Source organism: Cetorhinus maximus, chromosome 8, assembly GCF_964194155.1.
Source record: "Cetorhinus maximus chromosome 8, sCetMax3.hap1.1, whole genome shotgun sequence".
In the NCBI taxonomy this organism is placed as follows: Eukaryota; Metazoa; Chordata; class Chondrichthyes; order Lamniformes; family Cetorhinidae; genus Cetorhinus; species Cetorhinus maximus.
This window is the reverse complement of record NC_135886.1, coordinates 3,351,732-3,373,351: the sequence shown is the minus strand read 5'-3', so window position 1 is coordinate 3,373,351 and position 21,620 is coordinate 3,351,732. Positions and strand designations below refer to the sequence as shown.

Genomic DNA, 21,620 nt, shown 5'->3' with positions numbered 1-21,620 from the left:
ACACACAGTGACAAGCCATTTCTTTAATTGTTATTTCTATTTTCTTTGTTTTTCAGCTGTGATTTAGTGCTGAGTTCTGCTGAGCACAAACCACAGCCAATTGCCAATTGTATATATTTGTTTATTGTTGTTCAAGAGATGATGACTTCCTCTATTACACTCTGCAGCCAGGTGACAACTGCTGCACTGGGGAGTCGTGTAATGGCTTAAAATGCAGGTCGAGGTGTGCTTTTAATGAGAATACGGATGAAGAAATTAGACAGCCTTAGCGAAACCCATACGAATGCTCCCAAAGTCAAAAATGGAGTAATATTCCCCAATGAACACATCTCCCAGGATCCAGAAGTTTCTACTGGTAGCGGCAAATCCACTGGAGCAGCTTTTTTGGTCGTCAAAAGTTTGCTGTAAGGAAAAGGAGAACAATTAACATTAAAAAAATATTCCTATTGCATCTTCTAAAATTTCAAAGTTTATTCTAGCACCCCATCGCTGTCCAATAACACACCTGCAATGTGTAACCTTGTGGGGGGAGAGGGAGGTCCTCTCCATTGATTGTGAAGACCACATCAGGCATGTTCTGCAGATTGTTACAGTTTATGTTGTACTGTAAGAAAATGGAAACAGCATTCAGTCATTGTGTCAGTATAAAGATTTACAATAACTCATTAATAGTGCAATGCCATTCCTAATTAATCAATATTGAGCTAAAGATGAGGTGAAATTGGAATAAACAAGCAGGATAACAGGAAATGGTTAAAGAGAAAGATTGGCGATTCCCAGTATGGATTTAATTTCCATATAGCAACATCACACCAAAACATTTCTAAATATCAGTGTTCATCTCAATGCCAAAACAATAATAAATAGGATAATGGATTTCACATTTTGTCTTCTGATTCTGTGTACTATTTCTGCATGACATTTTCCACTTGAATAAGAAGGTTCCAAAATGTAAAGACTCCTCACCTTCAATTTGCTACAAATATTGGTGCCTTTCAAATATTTATAGGGTAGTATGTCCATGCTAGTGTGATTGTTGCCTCATATTTGTGAAATTTAATTTAACATCACTCTGTCCTCTCTCTCCCGCCCACTCTACCCCTCCCTTCCCACATACCATCCCCACCCCCACCCACAAGAGGTTGAGGGAATTTCCACAGAGCAAATTATGGATGAGGATTTGCAAGATTTTTTACAAATGTAGCGTGTAGCATTTTGTCATAGTGTAAATGATCTGTTAGAGGCTGCATTGTGAATGATTCATTGATGCACACTCAGACACTCCACATCCACGCCCAATGTTGGAACATGGGTTTACCTTTCCATAGGAAGTTGGAGTTGCTCCAATGCCCTGCTGGATATTGTCAATGGGTGTACTGGGGCCAACAAGAAGAGAAGTACCAGTATCAACAATGGCAGGACAACCTCCACTGCAGGCCACAACCTCACCATCGATTGTCACCCTGGACAGAGAAAAATGCGTCAAGAATTCGTCAAAGACTTAAAACTGCCTCAAGTATTAGACAAATTGAACAATTAATAGCAAGTTGAGTTTCCTAGATTGCTGAGACATTTATTATATCTTCCATAAACGCTGATTCAACTGAGAACTTAAAATCAGTCTAAGTATTTTATTCCTTCTTTCCTTTTAGTTTGTTTGTTTCAATATAATTTGTTAAAACCATTATCTCAGACTTCAATAGAGAAGCAGAAAATATCTATTCCTCTTGTCGATGGGTAATCACTTACCTGTCAATGAGGATTTGCCAGTAGGCATCATGAATGACAGGAACCCAGTGAATTTGGCCTGTGTAGTGACTTGAATCAATTCCACCAAATAGGATTTCACTGCCGGACTGACCTTGCTGTCTGTAAAACAAAAGAGAATTCAAGAAAAGCTCAGAGATTGATATATTTCCAGTTTAGAGGTAGCACTTAGTAATGTTACTGCCTATTGGATATTAAATCTAAAATCAACAACTTTCTAAAGCAGCTACTAAAAGTCATTGATTGCAATGTTGCCATAAATACTAAAAATGAATTCAAAATTATAAATTCAAATTGGGCAATTATACCTTTTAAATGAATGATGCGGAATATATTCTGGCTCTGTTTATTGGTTCTATTCTGAATTGGGTTGAAGCACCAGAGGACAAATTCAAGGTTTGGAACCAAATCACTTTGAAAGAAAGCACCTGCATTGATGTTGAGACTTTCACATCCTGAGAATGGCCTTAAATTCTTCTCACCCAACTAATACTTTTGAAGTGTATTTAACATTGCAGTGTAGACAAAGGTGGTAGGCAGTTTGTACACAGCAGTGTCCCACAAATAATCTGAGCAAACTCAGTGAAAAGATACCACGGACATCAGTTTCCTGCCCACTTCCCATATCCATCAATTCCATGAGTGGCCAAAAATCTGTCTATCTCAGCCTTAAGTATACTCAATGATGGAGCATCCGCAAACCTCTGGGGTAGAGAATGCCAAAGATTCACAATATCCTGATAGTGAAGAGGTTTCTCAACATGCCAGCCCCAGCCACCTATCCTGACTCTATGCTCCTTTGTTCTAAATTCCACAGCCAGAAAATAACCTCTCAGTGTCCATCCTGTCAATGCCCTTCAGAAACTTGTATGTTTCAATGAGACTGTTGTATTTTGTGCCTCGGAGATATGCAGAGATGATACACCATTTTCTACTTGCACAGGATAAGATTTATTTACAATGCTTTAAAAATGCCTGCTTCCACACTTGCAGCAGCCGGCCTCAGTTCAGTCTCTGCCTCTCTCTCTCTCTTGAAGTGCACAGCCAGACTTAACTAATCATACACAGTGAGCAGTGAACACAGACACAGAATCAAATGTTGAGCAATTGAGCACTACTGGGCTCACCTCTAACTCTTCTAACCTCCAGAGAATATAAAGCTAATTTACTCAACATCTCTTCATTGGATAACCCTCTTACCCCAGGGACCAATCTAGTGAACCTTTGATATACTGCCTCCAGTGCAACTATATCTTTCCTAGGATACAGGGACCAAAACTGCCCATGGAACTTCAGGTGTGGAGTACAATGCCACACTAAAGTATTGACATTCACAATGTGCTCAAGTTTTACATTCGATTTGAGCCCATGGCATTGACACAAGACAAGAGCGTTAACAACTAAGGCAAGCTGATTGTTTGAGTGAAAGCTAAATAAGCACTTCCTGTTTCATTCAGGGAAATAATATGTAGCAACAAGTGCATAAAAGATTTTCACCTTGTTAGGTACACAGAGAAGAGAGGCACATCCACCAGTCTCTGAGATATCATGTTACTAAATACAGTGGTGGCTCCTGATGCTGCAAGAGATGGAAAGCCCATTCCCAGAATTCCATCAAATTTAACAGAGGAAAAGAAACCACCAGGTTCAGTTGTACTTAAACCAAATTCCTGACCCTGGATAACCATGTCTGAAATCTAGAAAAATAGAGTCAAGTGATTATTCATGAGAAATTAAGCAGAATGTTATCCAGTGAATTGTAATTTCTCCATAAATTGTACTTAGCAAACATATTGTCCCACACCCATGCAGCCAATCATGAGCCCCAGTGGGTTAGATGACCAATTAAACTCTTTTTTAACAATCCTGGTTCATGGATAAATTTTGGAAAAGAAATGGGGAGTAGCCACATGAGCTTCTTTGAATAGTAGATGGTAGTCATTTACATCCACTTCAAAGGTTACCTATAACACTATGGCAGTCTCAATCTGGATTATCTGTACAAGTGGGTTTCAACTCGCAACCTTCTGACTCAGAGTGCTACCACTGAGTTAAGGCAGACGACTGACAGAGGTCATATCTCACATTCAACGCAAATAGACATAAGGGTGTGAGTTGAACTGAAGTAAGGGAGCATTTTCATCAAATATCTACTGTTCCAATGGAAAGAATTTCAGGCAAGTTTTATTACAAATCCTCAACTTGGACGTTGAGACACTCTCTGCTACATCATCTACACTCCCACGTATCTGTTCGTCTTCCAACTGATCAAACTCATTACTTTTGATTCCAAGATCTTTGTGTCCTTATCTGGAACATTTTACCTTAGACATCAATTATCACTGTTATGTCGTTGAATTTACTTGATGAAGGGGCTACAATCTACTTACTCTGACAGTGTCATATCCCAGTATTCCTGTCATGGCTCCTGTACCATACTGGATAGATACACCCTGGTTGTTTGAACGATATGTTGATGACAATTTGGGGTTGAATCTTTTATGCACCACTGGAACAGAACATTCATTTCATGAAATTAATAAAAAAAACATTTCACCATTTAGTCTAATACATCAAGAAACTTTTGTGCCAGAAAAGAATCAATTACTCACATTTTTAAAAGTTTCTATTTTTAACAAGCACCCACCCAATTTTCTTTAGCCTCTTAGGTGTATTACTGGTTCCCTTTTCCTTGGAATGAGCTCCTGAGATTGTGAGGTGGATCAGAAAGCTCTGTTCATGTGTGAGGTGGAGCCCTGAGTTGGACATGTGTGTGCACGTGTGTGTCCATGTGCACACTTACAAAGGAAGACAGTTTAGGGGAGACCCTCTTGTTAGCCTAGCCATTGGATAAGCTTAAACCTAATCAAATTTAACATGACACCAGAATGGTCCCTGGGTGAGGGATTTTTGCTACCAGGTCAGGTTGGAGACCCTGGGGTCCCTCTCTTTGGAGCAAAGGTGATTGAGGGAAAATTTGATAGAGTTGTAGAAGATAATAAATTTATGATGGCTTTAGATAAGGTAGAGAAAGAAAAGCTGTTCCCATTAGCTGATAATTTAAAGACCAAGGGTGCAGATTTAAGGATTCGGGCAAAAGATGCAAGCGGATGTCAGGAAGAACTTTTTTAAGCAGTGGGCTGTAGTGACCTGGAACGTGCTGCCTACAAGAATGGGAAGTAGAAATAATCAATGATTTCAAAAGGAAATTGGGTGAGAACTTGAGGAATATAAACCAGCAGGGCTATGGGGATAGAGCCATGGAATAGCACTGACTGGGTTGCTCTACAGTGAGCTGGCATGAACCCGATTGGCTAGATTGTCCCCTCTGTGCAGTAATGACTTCATGACTCTATGACTCAGCGTTATGAGGAATGTACCTTTGTTGTGTACTTTTGATTAGTTTAGTATTTTTATGAACTGACTTATCACTAAGGTTTCAAAACTTTGTTCCAACAGGTTCCAGATTTTCAATTTGCTTTGTTGCCGCAAAATCTCCACCGTCCATTATCTTTGCCAGTAACCATCCGATCCAGGAGTGTGAACTGGAAATTATTTTACACTAATTCAAAGATCTGAGTGTAACTTCAGCCTAAGATTTATCCATATCCAGAGGGAGACAAAGAACCACAGCGAAAACCTCCAAGAAATCAAAGCTCGGTTAAATTTCTCTCCGAGCCCAGAGATAACCAAGCAAAATTCTAGGGTTTCATCCAATCTTACAAAACACACTGTTCAACTGTGACTATTGTAGAAATTTGACTCTCTTCCTAACACAACTGACCTTAACATGAAGACAATTCACAAAGGGAAGTATGTTAACAGCAGGGTAATATTTACTTACTGCATGGATTTTCAGAACAGTAAACTGATGGGACCCAGAGATTGGATGAGCCAGTGTCAAAGATGACGGTGAAGCTCTGTGGTGGATTCCCAATGCTGATTGCTCCATAGTATGACAACTGTCAGCAAAAAGAAAAAGACCAAAATATATCACCTGGAAATATATCATTGTGTAATTAGGCTCAGGTTCCTCTACACCCATTAGAAAATGTAAATCTTCCCATCACTCCTTTATTCTAATCACATGATGCAGAAGTAGAAGAGTGTAGCTATTTAAATGCAAGAGATTTAATGAGTAGGAATAAGCAATGCGTCTGTTCCTATGTATTATGCTGAATAATATACTTCATGGCTAAGATCATGTTGCACCTTTCATTCATGTTCTCTTTTAACTTCAGGTCGCATCTCAACTCTAACTGATGCTAACAAGACTGATAGCATTGTTAAACACCCACCCAGCAACACAAGCCATGCTCATTAAAGGTACCCAGGAATATTAACCCAGTAACCATCAGCATTGGTTAGACAAGCAGCTGCCAGTTCACAGGTCTACAGAAATCACAAGTAATTTCTCACAATCAATCAGAAGTTTAAAATCCAGATCAAAAGGATTCAATGTTGTGAGCACCAGCTTTTCATAGAAACATAAAAGACCCATCATGTCCTGCTAACTTGCTAGAATAGCCATTCATCTAGGCCTACACCCCCGCATTATCCCCGTGTCCCTACCAATACTTTCTCTTAGTTATAGTTATGCATTTTCCTTTTCAAAGCTGCAATTGAATCTGCCTCCTCCACCCTTTTAGTCAGCGCGTTCCAGATCCTAACCACCGGCTGTGTAAAAAATGCTTTGTCCTTGTGTTTCCTTGTGTTCTTTTGCCAACCGCCTTAAATCAGTAACCACACGTTCTTGACCATTCTCCCAATGATTTTGACAACCTCTATCAAATGTACTCTTAATCTTCTCTTCAAGTACAACAGCCCCAGATTTTTCAACCCATCCATGGAACTGAAATTTCTCATTCCTGGAACCATCTGGTAAATCTTTTCTGCCCCCTTTCTAATGCCTTTGTATCCTTCCTATAATGTGGTGCTCAGAATTGGACATTTGACTCCAGTTGAGGTTGAATCAATATTTTGTCTAATGGTTCATCATAATTTCCTTGCTTTTATGATCTGCATGTCTCTATTTATGAAGTCACTGCCATTGTCCCATTTATTCGATGGCTTCAACTTTGATGACAAGTTGTTATGTGGCATTTTATCAAATGCCTTTAGGAAGTCCACGTATGAATGAAGAGTGCAGGAGGGCATGCCAGGAGCAGCACCAGGCATACCTAAAAATGAGATGTCAACCTGGTGAAGCTATAACACAGGACTACTTGTGCACCAAACAGCATAAGCAGCAAGTGATAGATAGGGTTAAGTGATCCCACAACCAACAGATCAGATTTAAGCTCTGCAGTCCTGCCACATCCAGTCGTGAATGGTGGTAGACAATTAAACAACTCACTGGAGGATAAGGCTCCACAAATATCCCCATCCTCAATGATGGAGGAGCCCAGCACAGCAGTACAAAGATAATGCTGAAGCATTCGCAACAATCATCAGCCAGAAGTGCCGAGTGGATGATCTATCTCGGCCTCCTCCGGAGGTACCCAGCATCACAGATGCCTGTATTCAGCCAATTTGATTCACTCCACGTGATATCAAGGAACGGCTGAAGGCACTGGACACTGCGAAGGCTATGGCCCCTGACAATATTCCGGCAATAGTTCTGAAGGCTTGTGCTCCAGCACTTGCCGCGCCCCTAGCCAAGCTGTTCCAGTACAGCTACAGCACTGGCATCTACCCGATTATGTGGAAAATTGACAGGTATGTCCTGTACACAAAGAATAGGTCAAATCCAACCCGGCCAATTACCGCCCCATCAGTCTACTCTCCATTACCAGTAAAGTAATAGAAGGGTTCATCAACAGTGCTATCAAGTGGCACTTGCTTAGCAATAGCCTGCTCACTGACGCCCTGTTTGGGTTCTGACAGGGCCACTCAGCTCCTGACTTCATTATAGCCTTGGCTGAAACATGGAGAAAAGAACTGAACTCCCGAGGTGAGGTGAGAGTGACTGCCCTTGACATCAAGGCAGCAGTTGACCAAGTGTGGCCTCAAGGAGCCCTAGCGAAACTGGATTCAATGCCAATCAGGGGGGAAAGATCTACACTGGTTGGAGTCATACTTAGCATATAGGAAGATGGCTGTGATTGTTGGAGGTCAGTCATCTCAGCTCCAGGACATCACTGCAGGAGTTCCTCAGGGTAGTGTCCTAGACCTAACCATCTTCAGTTCCTTCATCAATGCCCTTCCTGCCATCATAAGGTTAGAATTGGGGATGTTTGCTGATGATTGCACAGTGTTCTGTACCATTTGCGACTCCTCATATACTGAATTAGTCCATGTCCAAATGCAGCAAGACCTGGACAATATCCAGGCTTGTGCTGACAATTGGCAAGTAACATTTGCGTCACACAAGTGTCAGGCAATGACCATCTCCAACCACATAGAATCCAACCATCGCCCCATGATGTTCAATGACTCATCACTGAATCCCCCACTATCAACATCCTGAGGATTACCAGTAACCAGAAACTGAACTGGACTAGCCATATAAATGCTGTGGCTACAAGAGCAGGTCAAAGGCTTGGAATCGCATTACGAGTGACCCACCTCCTGACTCCACAAAGTCTGTCCACCATCTACAAGGCACAAGTCAGATGTATGATGGAGTACTCCCCATTTGCCTGGATGAGTGCAGCTCCCACAACACTCAAGAAGCTTAACATCATCCAGGACAAAGCAGTCCACTTGATTGGCACCACATCCACAAACATTCACTCCCTCCACCTCTGACGCACAGTAGCCGCAGTCTGTCCCATTTACAAGATGCACTGCAGGAATTCACCAAGGCTCCTTAGATAGTACCTTCCAAACCCACGACCACTACCACCTAGAAGGACAAGGACAGCAGATTGATGGGAACGACACCACCGGGAAGTTCCCCTCCAAGTCACTCACCATCCTGACTTGGAAATATATCGCCGTTCCTTCACTGTCGCTGATTCAAAATCCTGGAGCTCCCTTCCTAACAGCACTGTGGGTTTACCTACATCACATGAACTGCAATGGTTCAAGAAGGCAGCTCACCACCATCTTCTCAAGGGCAACTAGGGATTGACAATAAACACTGGCCCAGCCAGTGAAGCCCACATTCCATGAATGAATAAAGAAAAATATCAAATTCATGACCCTGATCAACTTGCACTGTTACCTCATCAAAATTTATAATCAAATTCATTTAACATGATTTATGTTGAACAATTCTATGCCAAATTTCCTTACTTAATCCACATATGTGCAAATGACTTGCGGCACCCAACAACAGATAGAACAGATGAATCCCATCCATTGACAATTGCCGTGTAAATTATAGCAGGTTAAATATCTACAGCACAAGATCTACTAGCACAGTTTATGTGCCACTGAATTATTGCCCTTAACCAGCCACTGGCTCTGAGAATAACATAGATTTCAGGTGGAAGCTGCAATAAATGTAAGTTAAGATGTAGTTTTCTCTTTTGTTTGGTAAACTGAGAGATTACTTACATCCAAGTAGTTAATCATTGGTTCACTTGTCTCCAGAGTTAAGGGTTGTTCAAACTTTGAGCAGGGATCATATGGATGATTCTTCAGGAAGTCTTCCAGCAACCCTTTCTCCTTAAGAACATCACGGCCAGATTTACCCTTATACAAGGGCACTCTGTAAAGAAATAAAATAAGTTGCAAATGTCATCACATTTTCTGTTCCTTGCTGACATATTATTCATTTCCTCTTTTGTCTTGTGTTGATTTCCTACCTGATCATACATTCAGAGAGCTGAATGCAAGCGAGGGTGATGAGCAGCCACTTCATCTTGCCAGTTGGGTTGGTTCCGAGACTCTACAGAATCTAGAGTTTGGGACCTGAGACGCAACATTTATTCTCTCTCTGACCAAACTATTCCATTGTCACGAGGCCTCAGATACGATCATTCAGTATGATAAGTAAGTATTAATATACTCATGATTAGTTTATCTCAAATATAATCTTTTTAGTTAAGGACAACCGTCAAACTAAGTGGCAAGTAATTAAGAGCATTTGGGTTATAACAAAACACTTGAAGTATTGTATAAATCAGGCTAAAAACAATTGTGTTAGAGCCACAAAATATCAATATCACAAGTGCACCAGAAGATAAGTTAACTGTTGTATACAACATTTAACCAGTTCATGTTTGTGGCAGCCCATCCACCAACATTCACTCCAACCACCACCAATGCACAGTAGCAGCAGTGTGTACCATCTGCAAGGAGCTCACCAAGGCTCCTTTGACAGCTCCTTCTAAATCCATCACCTCTTCCATCTAGAAAGACAAGGGCAGCAGACACATGGGAGCACCACAAACTGGAAGTTCCCCTCCAAGCCACTGATCATCCTGACTTGGAAATATATTGCTGTTCCTTCACTGTTGCTGGATCAAAATCCTGGAACTCCATCCCTAACAGCACTGTGGGTGTACCTACACCACGGCGATTCAAGAAGGCAGCTCACCACCACCTTCTCAAAGGTAATTAGGGAAGGGCAAGAAATGCTGGCCTAGCCTTTGTCGCCCACATCCCATGAACGATTAAATCAAAATTTGCCACTGCGGAGGTTGAAGAACCTCTGATGTTGAATTTCCTGGAGGGTACTTATTTAACATGCTTGCATTGAGGGGGCTCAATTGACAACATCAGCTGCAACAGTGATGCCCTGTTGATTTAGAAAAATCATCTGACTCCAACAAGATAAGTTTTGCATTTGAAATTTAGAAATATACTCTTTAGGGGTAGAAATTTCACTTCAGATTTATGATGTGCTGGCTTCAAAAGCCGTAGTCCAGGACTTGAATATGTAATCTGGGTTTACATGTTTGATGCCATGTTAAAATATGGATCTTCTGCATGTTCAAGTTAACTTTATCAAGGAAGAGCAGATGGATTCCCCAAATGTTATACCCAATATTTACCCCCTTACCCAAAACCACCAAAAGGGATTAACTGCTTTTTAAATTTGTTCTTGGGATATGTGTCTTACTGGCAAGGACAGCAATTATTACACCAAACTGCCCTTGAGCAGGTGATGGTGAACCCCCTTATCAACTTTTCTGTAGTGGGATGATACAACTGAGTGGCTTGCTAGGCCACTTCAGAGGGTCGATGAGAGTCAACCACTTTGCTGTGGGCCAGACCAGTTAAGGACAACAGATTCCCACCCCTGAAGGGCATTAGTAATTCAGCTGGGTTTTACACAATAATCCAGTTGTTACATGATCATTTTTAATTAGACTAGCATTTTATTCCAGATTTATTAATTAATTGAATTTAAATTGAGCAACTTCCCTGGTCAGATTTGAACTCATGACTTGGATGTATTGCTAGGTTGTGCCACTGACCACCCCATCCGTGCATTTCCATCCCATTGTTGCAAGTCGGATTTTCCTGTGTACGACTGGCTGCTGCCTATATGTACAAAGCAATTAGGCCCATGCTTGAGTATTAATTCGTTCCTCCATGGCATTGCAATTGAATCCAGCATTTTCCAGCCCAAGAAATAGAAAAAGCCAAGGTTCCTGCTCCTGTTTACTATCCACTGGTCTCTGTGGAGTGTTGTATCCCTGGACATTGGAAAAAGGCAAGATTACAAACTGCGATAAACATCATTGTGTCCAACAGCCCACTTGCATTCATTATAAATTCTCAAGTCGTGAAAGGTCATTGGGGTGAATTCAGCAATTGCCAATAGAAGAGAAACTCAACATTTGCTGATAATCTTTGGGAATTGAAGCCATACTGAAGAATTCTGGGCAATCCCCATCATTCTCGGCTGTGGCAAGTGAACAGAGACAGCCTTTTTAACTATGTTTTCCTGCTGAATCATACCTTTGGTTACATCGACTTTGGGTACAATCGGTCACCTTGCCCAAAAACGTCTCGGGACTTTATTTTTCCATTCAGGAGGACCAATTCCCTTTACACATAACTGTGGGCCGATAACAGCTCGATAACCTGTTGCCCTTTTGGGAATGTATAATATTTAACTTACTATTTCTTGCTCCAATGCGTTCCCATTGTGTGCACTGACCCAACAAAGGCAGAGAAAAAGTTCAATGCCGGGCATGATAGGAAAACCTGTTCGTCCCAAAACTGCTTCTTTCGTATGTGAGTAACTTATATGTTCTGCATTTTACCCATTATGTTTCCCCAAGTTAAATGATCAGACTTTCTGTGAGACAGTGATGCAAAATACAGTGAGACAACAGATGAATGAACCTCTCTGTGCATTGACAAGAAAAGAGTTTCATAACTTTATAAGGAGCCAGGTGTATATATAATACCAGGCTGTCCTTGTGGTGTAAAGAAGTTCATTGTTTAATATTTGTTCTTGTTACCTGAAATCATAATGAGTTACTCTTTATCCAAACAGTACAGAAAACACTAATAATTCAGAGTGTGTCTTTATTAATTCCATTATTGTTCCGTCTTGAATTCTCTTCACAGAATCACAGAATCTTACCGGCACAGAAGGAGCCCATTCGGCCCATCATGCCTGCACTGGCTCTCTAAATCAACCTTATGACCTAGTGCCATTGCCTTGTCTTTTCCCCGTACCCCTGCACCTGGTTTCTATTCAAAGAATCATCTAATGCCCTCTAAAAAGCCTCGATTGAACCTGCCTCCACCAAACTTCCAGGCGATGCATTCCATCATCCTAAAACATACGATACAACAATCACTGTCTCCTAAATGTTCCCCATCTTCTTCAGCAGAGAAACAGGTTCACAACGTTGGTATTGGAATGAAATTGTAAAACCCAAACTACTTCATGGCCAGGATTTTACAGCCCCTCTGGCCCTGGGGGATGTTAGGGTTCGCCGAACTGAGTGGAGATTTCAGTGGTTCGCTGCATTCGCTGGGTGGAGACACGCTGTGGTGGGGCAGTAAAACCCTGGCCTATTTGTCTCCCACCTATGTTTCTGGAACTATCCCAATGCCCAGCTGCTCACTCTGACTGGACCACATTCAGTCTCCTATTCACCCTGGAGCTGAGATACATGCCCATGGCCCCTCACACCCTCCATCACAACCTATGCCCCCCCCACTCATCCCTATGGCCTCTCAAAACTTCCACACCAACCTATCCTGTTCTACATGCCTCAATGGTTTTTTATAACTCTATGACATCATAGCCCCACTCATGCCAAACCGTGGCCCCCACACACCACCCTTTTCCTTTACAGCTACCATGTCAATTGACCTAGTATCCAGCAAGGGCAGACATCAGGACCCATGCTGTGATGAGATCAAAGAAAGTTCTATAAAATGAAGCTCTAAGTGTCTATTGCAGACTCCACAACATTTTAAAAACACTCTCATTCAAAAAAATCCCCTTTTCTGGATTTACATGCCTTCAACTAAATAACGCCTTATAATAACTTCCAACAAAGTCCCACATAAGAGATTGGCGTGTAAAGTTAAAGTGCACGGGATTGGGGGTTGTACATTGAGATGGATAGAAAACTGGTTGGCAGACAGGAAACAAAGTGTAGGAATAAACGGGTCTTTTTCTGAATGGCAGCCAGTTATTCACAATATATATTAATGATTTAGATGAGGGAATTAAATGTAATATCTCCAGATTTGCAGATGAGACAAAGTTGGGTGGGAGGGTGAGCTGTGAGAAGGATGCAGAGATGCTTCAGTGTGATTTGGACAAGCTGAGTGAGTGGGCAAATGTATCGCAGATGCAGTATAATGTGGATAAATGTGAGGTTATCTATTTTGGTAGCAAAAACAGGAAGGCAGATTATTATCTGAAAGGCTATAATTTGAGAGAGGGGAATGTGGAATGAGACCTGGATCTCCTTGTACACCAGTTGCTGAAGGTAAGCATGCAGGTGCAGCAGGCGGTAAAGAAGGCAAATGGTATGTTGGCGTTCATAGCCAGAGGATTCAAGTACAGCAACAGGGATGTCTTGCTGCAATTGTACAGGGCCTTGGTGCGACCACAACTGGAATATTGTGTGCAGTTCTGGTCTCCTTATCTGAGGAAAGACGTACTTGCTATAGAAGGAGAGCAGCAAAGGATTAGCCCTGGGATGGCGGGACTGACATATGAGGAGAGATTGGTTCGATTAGGATTAAATTCGCTGGAGTTCAGAAGAATGAGGGGGGATGTCACAGAAACCAATAAAATTCTAACAGTACTAGACAGGGTAGATGCTGGAAGGATGTTCCCAATGGTGGGGGAGTCCAGAACCAGGAGTCACAGTGTAAGGACACGGGGTAGGCCATGTAGGACTGAGACAAAGAGAAATTTCTTGCCCCAGAGAGTGGTGAGCCTGTGGAATTCGTTACCACAGAAAGTAGTTGAGACCAAAATATTGCATGCTTTCAAGAAGGAGTTAGATATTGCTCTTGGGGCGAAAGGGATCAAAGGGTATGGGGAGAAGGCAGGAGCAGGCTATTGAGTTGGATGATCAGCCAAGATCATAATGAATGGTGGAGCAGGCTCAAAGAGCTGAATGGCCTACTCCTGCTCCTAGTTTTTATGTTTCTATATGTTCCTATAACAAATATTGCATTCTAGTACTCAATTCCTTATGACAACAAGCATTGGAGTTCATAGTCCCACATCAAAGAGTCCAGAACCACTTGTAGCTGTAAATTAAACTGTGAAATTGGCAGGCACTCTGCTATGATAATGAATGGTTGTGAAATCAGTCAGAAAGCACTAATCCAATAATGACAACCCTCAGATTTTTGTCAACAGACAGAATGAAATATCAAGCAATCATTTTTTAATACACCAGGCAATTTTTTCAAAGATGTAAAGAGCAGGACCTTTAAATGCCTTGACACTTTTGACAGCTCCCCTGATAGGTGTTTCTAACAGTTTTAACAGGCCCCTTTGACAGATCTATTGACTGTTTCAGTGAGGTTGACAGTAATGAGTTTATGCATTTTTAGGCACATTTATGCCTCCCTTGAATAATTCCAAAGGGCACCTGACCTGCACCAAAGGTTTCTTGGGACCAAATCCAAAGGGGTACATTACCACTCCAAAGAGGTACCCTGGCTATCCAAATGAATCCAAAGTTCAAGTATGATGTTACCAGGTCCATTCTGCACAATTCAGGTTTCACACTACAAGGCTACCAAAATACCACTTTAGTGGAGTCCAGTTAATGACTAAAATAGCCATTTGTCTCTGTAAAACAAGCATGCAAGAAAAACCCCCTGTCCCCGCAAAAACTGGGAAGTGCCATATTTGGGGGTGGGGATGGAGGGGGGGGAGGTGGGGGGGTGGGGGGAGAGCGGTGGGGGGGGGGGGAGGGGCAGGACTTATGGTTTCTGGCCACTTCCATCATTTTGCTACAACGGAGAGGCCTTGCATACTGTCACTTTGTGACATTTCTTACTTTCATTGCTATATGAGCTCTCTGACATTGAAATCCTTAGTCAAGAATCACAGAAGCACAGAATCACAGTGCAGAAGAGGTCCTTCGGCCCATCGAGTCTGCAACGACACGTGAGAAACACCTGACCTTCCTACCTCATCCCATTTACCAGCACTTGGCCCATAGCCTCGAATGTTATGACATGCCAAGTGCTCATCCAGGTACTTTTTAAAGGATGTGAGGCAACCCGCCTCCACCACCCTCCCAGGCAGTGCATTCCAGACCGTCACCACCCTCTGGGTAAAAAAGTTTTTCCTCACATCCCCCCTAAACCTCCTGCCCCTCACCTTGAACTTGTGTCCCCGTGTAACTGACCCATCAACCCTGGGCAACTGCAGCACCCTATCCATCCTGTCCATGCCCCTCATAATCTTGTACACCTTGATTAGGTCACCCCTCAGTCTTCTCTGCTCCAACGATAACAACCCAAGTCTATGCAACCTCTCTTCATAACTTAAGTGTTTCATCCCAGGCCACATATTGGTGAAAATCCTGTGCACCCCCTCCAGTGCAATCACATCCTTCCTAGAATGTGATGACCAGAACTGCACACAGCTGTGGCCTCACCAAGGTTCAATACAACTCCAACATAACCTCCCTACTTTTGTAATCTATGGCTCGATTGATAAAGGCAAGTGTCCCAAATGCCATTTTCACCACCCCACAAACATGCCCCTCCGCCTTCAGAGATCAATGGACACGCATGACGAGTGTCATGTTCTTCATTGAATACTTCCTTGTCAAATTACTCCTTCCAAAGTGTATCACCTCACACATTTCAGGGTTAAATTCCATTGGCCACTTATCTGCCCAATTGACCATCCCGTCTATATCTTCTTGTAGCCCAAGACACTCAACCACATTATTAACCACCCGGCCAATCTTTGTGTCAACCGCAAACTTACTATTCCTACCCCCCACATATTCATCTATGTCGTTTATATAAATGACAAATAATTGGGATCCGAGCACAGATCCCTGGCATCCAGTCACTAAAGCATTCTTCTGTCATCACCCTCTGTCTCCTACAACTAAGCCAATTTTGAATCCACCTGATCAAATTACCCTGTATCCCATGTGCATTTGCCTCCTTTATAAGTCTCCCATCTGGGACCTTGTCAAAGGTTTGCTGAAATCTATATAAACTACAGCAACTACACTCCCCTCATCTACACACCTGGTCACCTCCTCAAAAATTCAATCAAATTTGTTAGGCATAAGAAAATCATGCTGACTATCCCTGATCAAACCTTGCCTCCTCAAGTGGAGATAGATTCTCTCCTTCAGAATTTTCTCTGATAGTTTCCCTACCACTGACGTGAGGCTCACTAGCCTGTAGTTCCCTGGATTATCTCTACAACCCTTCTTAAATAGCCACGTGCTAGTGAGCTCAGAAATAGTAGAATAGCGCAGGTCAATACATGGCTTAAGAGTTGGTGCAGGAGGGTGGCTTTTAGATTCCTGGGTCACTGGGACCGTTTCTGGGGAAGGTGGGACCTGTAGAAGCGGGACGGCCTACAGCTGAACCAGAGCGGGACTAACATCCTTGCAGGCGGGTTTGCTAGTGCTGTTGGGAGGAGTTCAAATTAATTCGGCAGGGTGAGGGGACACAGATTGTTAGCAGAATAGGGACACATCATAATACAGTAAAACAATCAAGTCAGAGGGAGTAAAGCTGCATTAAGTTTCAAGGGAGTAAGGCAAGGCTGGATGGCCTCTACTTTAATGCCAGGGGTATTACAGGTAAAACGGATGAGTTAAGGGTGAGGATTGACACGTGGAATTGTGATACAGTAGCCATCACTGAGATGTGGTTGAGAGAGGGTCAGGATTGGCAGCTCAACATTCTGGGATATAGAATCTTCAGGCGAGACAGGGGAGGGGGTAAAAGTGGAGGAGGCTTTGCATTATTAGTTAAGGAGTCAGTTACTGCAGTAAGGAAAGATGATATCTTGGAGGGAGCATTGAATGAAGCTTTGTGGGTAGAGCTGAGGAGCTAAAAAGGGGGCAGCCACATTATTAGGTGTTTATTATAGACCCCCAGCTAGTCAGTGGGAAATTGAGGAGCAAATATGTGCACAATTTGTGGAGGTGTGTCAAAACAATGACAATATGGTAATTATATTACGTGATTTCAACTTTCCCAACATTAATTGGGGTAGACATAGTGTTAAGGGCTGGGATGAAGTGTATTTCTTGAAATGTGTACAGGAGAACTTTTTAGGTCAATATGTAGAGGGTCCAACAAGGGATGGCGCAGTGCTGGACCTAATTCTGGGGAATGAAGCCAGACAGGTGGCTGAGGTGATGGTGGGCGAGCATTTTAGTGATAGCAACCACAACATGGTAGAATTTAACCTTGTTATGGACAAAGAAATAGACCAGTTGCCAAAAAATGTTTTGGACTGGGGGAGAGTGGATTTTAGTAAAATAAGGCAGGATCTGGCCAAGGTAGACTGGGAACAGCTACTTGTGGGGAAATCTACAGAGGAACAGTGGGGGGTGTTCAAAAAGGAACTGGGGAGGGCACAGGCTCAACATGTTCCCTCTAGGGTGATAGGAAGGAGTAACAAGCCCAGAGAACCATGGATGACCAGAAATATTCAGGTTACGATGAGAAGGAAAAGAGAGACTTTTAGCAGGTACAAGGGAAGCAAATCAGCGGAGGCATTGGTGGAGTACAGAAAATGCAGGGTGGAGCTTAAGAAGGCAATTAGGAGAGCAAAGAGGGGATATGAGAAAGCTCTGTCTGGTAAAAGTAGGGAAAATCCCAAGATATTCTATAAGTATATCAATGGGAAGAGGATAACTAGGGAAAGTGTAGGGCCCTTAAGGGACCAAGGGGGCAATCTATGGGTGGAGCCAGAGGACATCGCTAGAGTGTTGAATGAATACTTCACATCCGTCTTCACCCAAGAGAATGAGGATGTCGAAATGCAACTCGGGGAGAGAAACTGCAAGGTTCTTATGCAAATTGGTATAGGGAGTGACAAGGTATGGGAGGTGTCCGCAGGCTTAAAAGAGGACAAATTTTCAGGTCCCAATGATTTTTCTCCCAGACTGCTGAGGGAGGCAAGGGAGGAGATGGCAGGGGCTCTGACCCAAAATTTTAATTACTCTCTGGCCATGGGGGAGGTGCCAGAGGACTGGAGAACAGCTAATGTGGTTCCACTATTTAAGGAGGGTTGTAGAGGCTCATCTTCTTGAAACTCTGCTCATTAACCTCCTGAAGTCTTCACCACATGACCTCCAACTTGCCCAACTCTGCATCTTAAACATCTAATACCTGTGTCCCTGCTGGATTCCACTGACTCCCAATGCATGAAATTCAAAACATTTATTCCAATTAATAAATCCTTCCATGCCCCTCCTAATGCTCATGTGGAGAATGCTGATTTACTTTGGTGCTTGAAATGAGCTGCATCTGTTCGGGGCTGGGTTCGAGATCACCTTGTATCAAAAAGTAATCCAAGTCCAGATCAATGTGTGTTCCTGGTTAAATGGGTGAGAGAGGAATTTTTCAGTTTTTATTTCCTGAGTTTATATTTAATTTTGTCCCTCTCCCCAGAGATGACATGGTTCCAGATGGATAGGGAGAGTCTGTACCGTGAGGCATAAGGCATCACAACTACATGGCCAGGCTAAAGCGACCAGTTGGGCTTTTCCATTTTTTGGAAAAGAAATAAATTATAAGCGTACTTTGATAATGGCAAGTAAGCAGGATTTTTCACCACTGAACATGCAGAGGCAAAGATTTACTAGCATATCGTACAGGTAACTCTCAAGTTTGTTCCTGGTAGTTTATTATATTGTTTTGCCTGTTACTGATGTAAAACCATTTGCATTCTCCCAAAATCGATTCTTCACCAGCTGAATGTGGGTACTATGCTGGCATGTTTCCAAACCAGTGGAACCTGTCCATGACTCTTTTGTTTTAAAGCCTTTAAGGCAGTAGAAAGCTTCCATCTCATTCAAGTTGAGATCCATATACACAATGGGATTATTGGGTTGGAGGTTATCGTTTCCAGTGAATACTTCAAGAAAATAAACTTTAACAGCAACTTATCTTTCAGATGCTGATCTCCTGTGCATTCCTGATATTTAATACATTTAATTTCATCACATCTTGGCTCAGAATTTGCAGTAGTAGTAACAGTGATGCTGCCAGTGCTTGCTATTATTACTGTGTCAAGCTGACAGCAAGGTCTGGCATTCGCATACGCACAGTTAAACGTGGAAATCAGGAAGTTGCTGTCAGTGATACACTGCTTTGCCACAGGCTGCATTGCCGCAGCCTTTACAGGGTTATACTCATTGAAGTTTAGAAGAATGAGAGGTGATCTTATTGTAACATATAAGATTCTGAGGGGGATTGACAGGGTAGATGTTGAGAGGACGTTTCCTGTCACATGGAGAATCTGGAACTATGGAGCACAGTTTCACAATAAAAGGCATCTCCCATTTAAGACAGAGATGAGGAGGAATTTCTTCTCTCAGAGGCTTGTTAATCTTTGGAATTCTCTTCCCCAGAGAGCAGCACAGGCTGGCTCATTCAATATATTCAATGCTGAGCTAAACAGGTTTTTGATATACAAGGCAGTTAAAGGCTATGCGAGGCAGGCAGGATAGTGGAGTTGAGGCCACAATCAGATGAGCCATAATCTTATTGAATTGTGGAGCAGTCTTGAGGGGCTGAATATGCTACTCCTGCTCACATTTCTTTTGTTCTTATTCAACAACATCTCTGGCCTTGGAAAAACACATTTTGCAAGCAGCTCATTGCCTCAGGAGAACATATAGAAGTTGCATCTTTTTAATAGAATCTTTTTTTTAAGTTTTAGTTCTGATACATATGATTCTCCCTTAACTCGATAAGCATCTCCCAATTTGTACATTGCTTTTTGTACTTTTATTTAAATATGAGTTATATTCCCTACGTTTTACTTCCTGCAATGCTGCCTGTGACAATTCTGCAATCTGATTGGGTGATCAGCCTGTCTTTGCCTGTCCTATCTCTGGATGCCTCAGATCCACTGTAAAAGGTCCCAAATTGAACCTGACATTGGGAAACAGGATATCTACTTTCTAGAGCCGATCAAAACTATGTGGATAACTTTTGTAAAGGACGTGGACGATGCTGTCCCATTGCAGCTGACTTGAAAATATGTGTGATTGCTTCTTACAATCTTGGGAAACATTGCCGACCATCTTAGAATATCTAGACCAGGGTGCACTGAAACTCAATCTGAAATGGAAATCACAGAATCACAGAATTTTAATGGCACAGGAGGAGGCCATTCCACCCATCGTGTCTGCACTGGCTCTGCAAATGAGCATTATGACCTAGTGCCATAGTCCTGCCTTTTCCCCGTAACCCTGCATATTGTTTCTATTCAAATAATCATCAAATGTCCTCTTCAATGCCTCGATTAAACCTCCCTTCACCACACTTGGAGGCAGTGCATTCCAGACCCGAACCACTTGTTGTGTGAAAAAGTTTTTTCTGACGTCACATTTGCATCTTTTGAAATTCACTTTAAATTGAGCCCTATCATTCTTGATCCTTTAACGAGTGGGAACAGCTTCTGTCCATCGTTTCTGTCCAGCCCCGTCATGATTTCGAATATCTCTATCAAATCTCTGCTTAGGTTTCTTCTCTCCAAGGAGAACAGCCCCAACCTCTCCAATCTATCTCTGTACCTGAAGTTTCCATCCCTGGAAACATTCGTGTAAACGCTTCTGCGCTCTCTCCAATGTGTTCACATCCTTCCTATAATGTGGCGCCCAGAAGTATACACAACGCTCTTGTACACTATGCCATAAGATCCAGCATCTTGAATCAATGGGATCTTATATTAGAATTACACTGAGACATAAATAGAACCAGAACGAGACTTCATCAGGCCACTTCCAAATTTCTGAAGATATTATTCAACAACCATTTCTCATGTGATCTACAAATTCCTACCTGTGTTTGGCAAACTTTGACATGAGTGGATCACCTCACAAGACAGTTCAAATGTGAAATGAATTCAGGCTCCTCCACACACACAAGTAAATGGAACAAGAAACAGGAAAACTGGGAGTATGTGTTGCATGTTGATATTTTATTGAACAATTTTAAGAACGGTTGTAATGAAAGAGAAAAGGAGAGAAAAGGCTGCCGTGTGATGTTAGGATCACATTTACTTCAAATCAGGTTTCACTGCAGAGGTCATCCACATTCAGCAGAAATGTGTATGTCTCTGGAGTGAATCACTGCACCAATAATATATCACGGCTGAATGTCAGAACCAAAAGATAACAGAGTGAAAGTGCTGCACAATCAGAGAGGGAATATAATTAGACTCTATCAACATTCTCATTTCCAATCCAGAATCAGTGTCCTTAGTCTGTTCCTATAAAAACACACAGTGA

At 42.3% G+C, this 21,620-nt stretch overlaps 1 protein-coding gene across 1 annotated transcript; it reads right to left on the bottom strand.

Annotated features, from left to right (window-relative positions):
* Positions 1 to 255: 255 nt before the first annotated feature.
* Positions 256 to 9,577, bottom strand: LOC144683370 (pepsin A-like). Its single transcript, XM_078546319.1, has 9 exons — positions 9,522 to 9,577; positions 9,271 to 9,424; positions 5,612 to 5,729; positions 4,158 to 4,276; positions 3,265 to 3,464; positions 1,750 to 1,869; positions 1,319 to 1,463; positions 483 to 604; positions 256 to 379 (listed from the first exon to the last, which is right to left on the bottom strand). The coding sequence occupies exons 1-9, from the start codon at positions 9,575 to 9,577 to the stop codon at positions 256 to 258; spliced, it is 1,158 nt and encodes a 385-aa protein (XP_078402445.1).
* Positions 9,578 to 21,620: the final 12,043 nt, after the last annotated feature.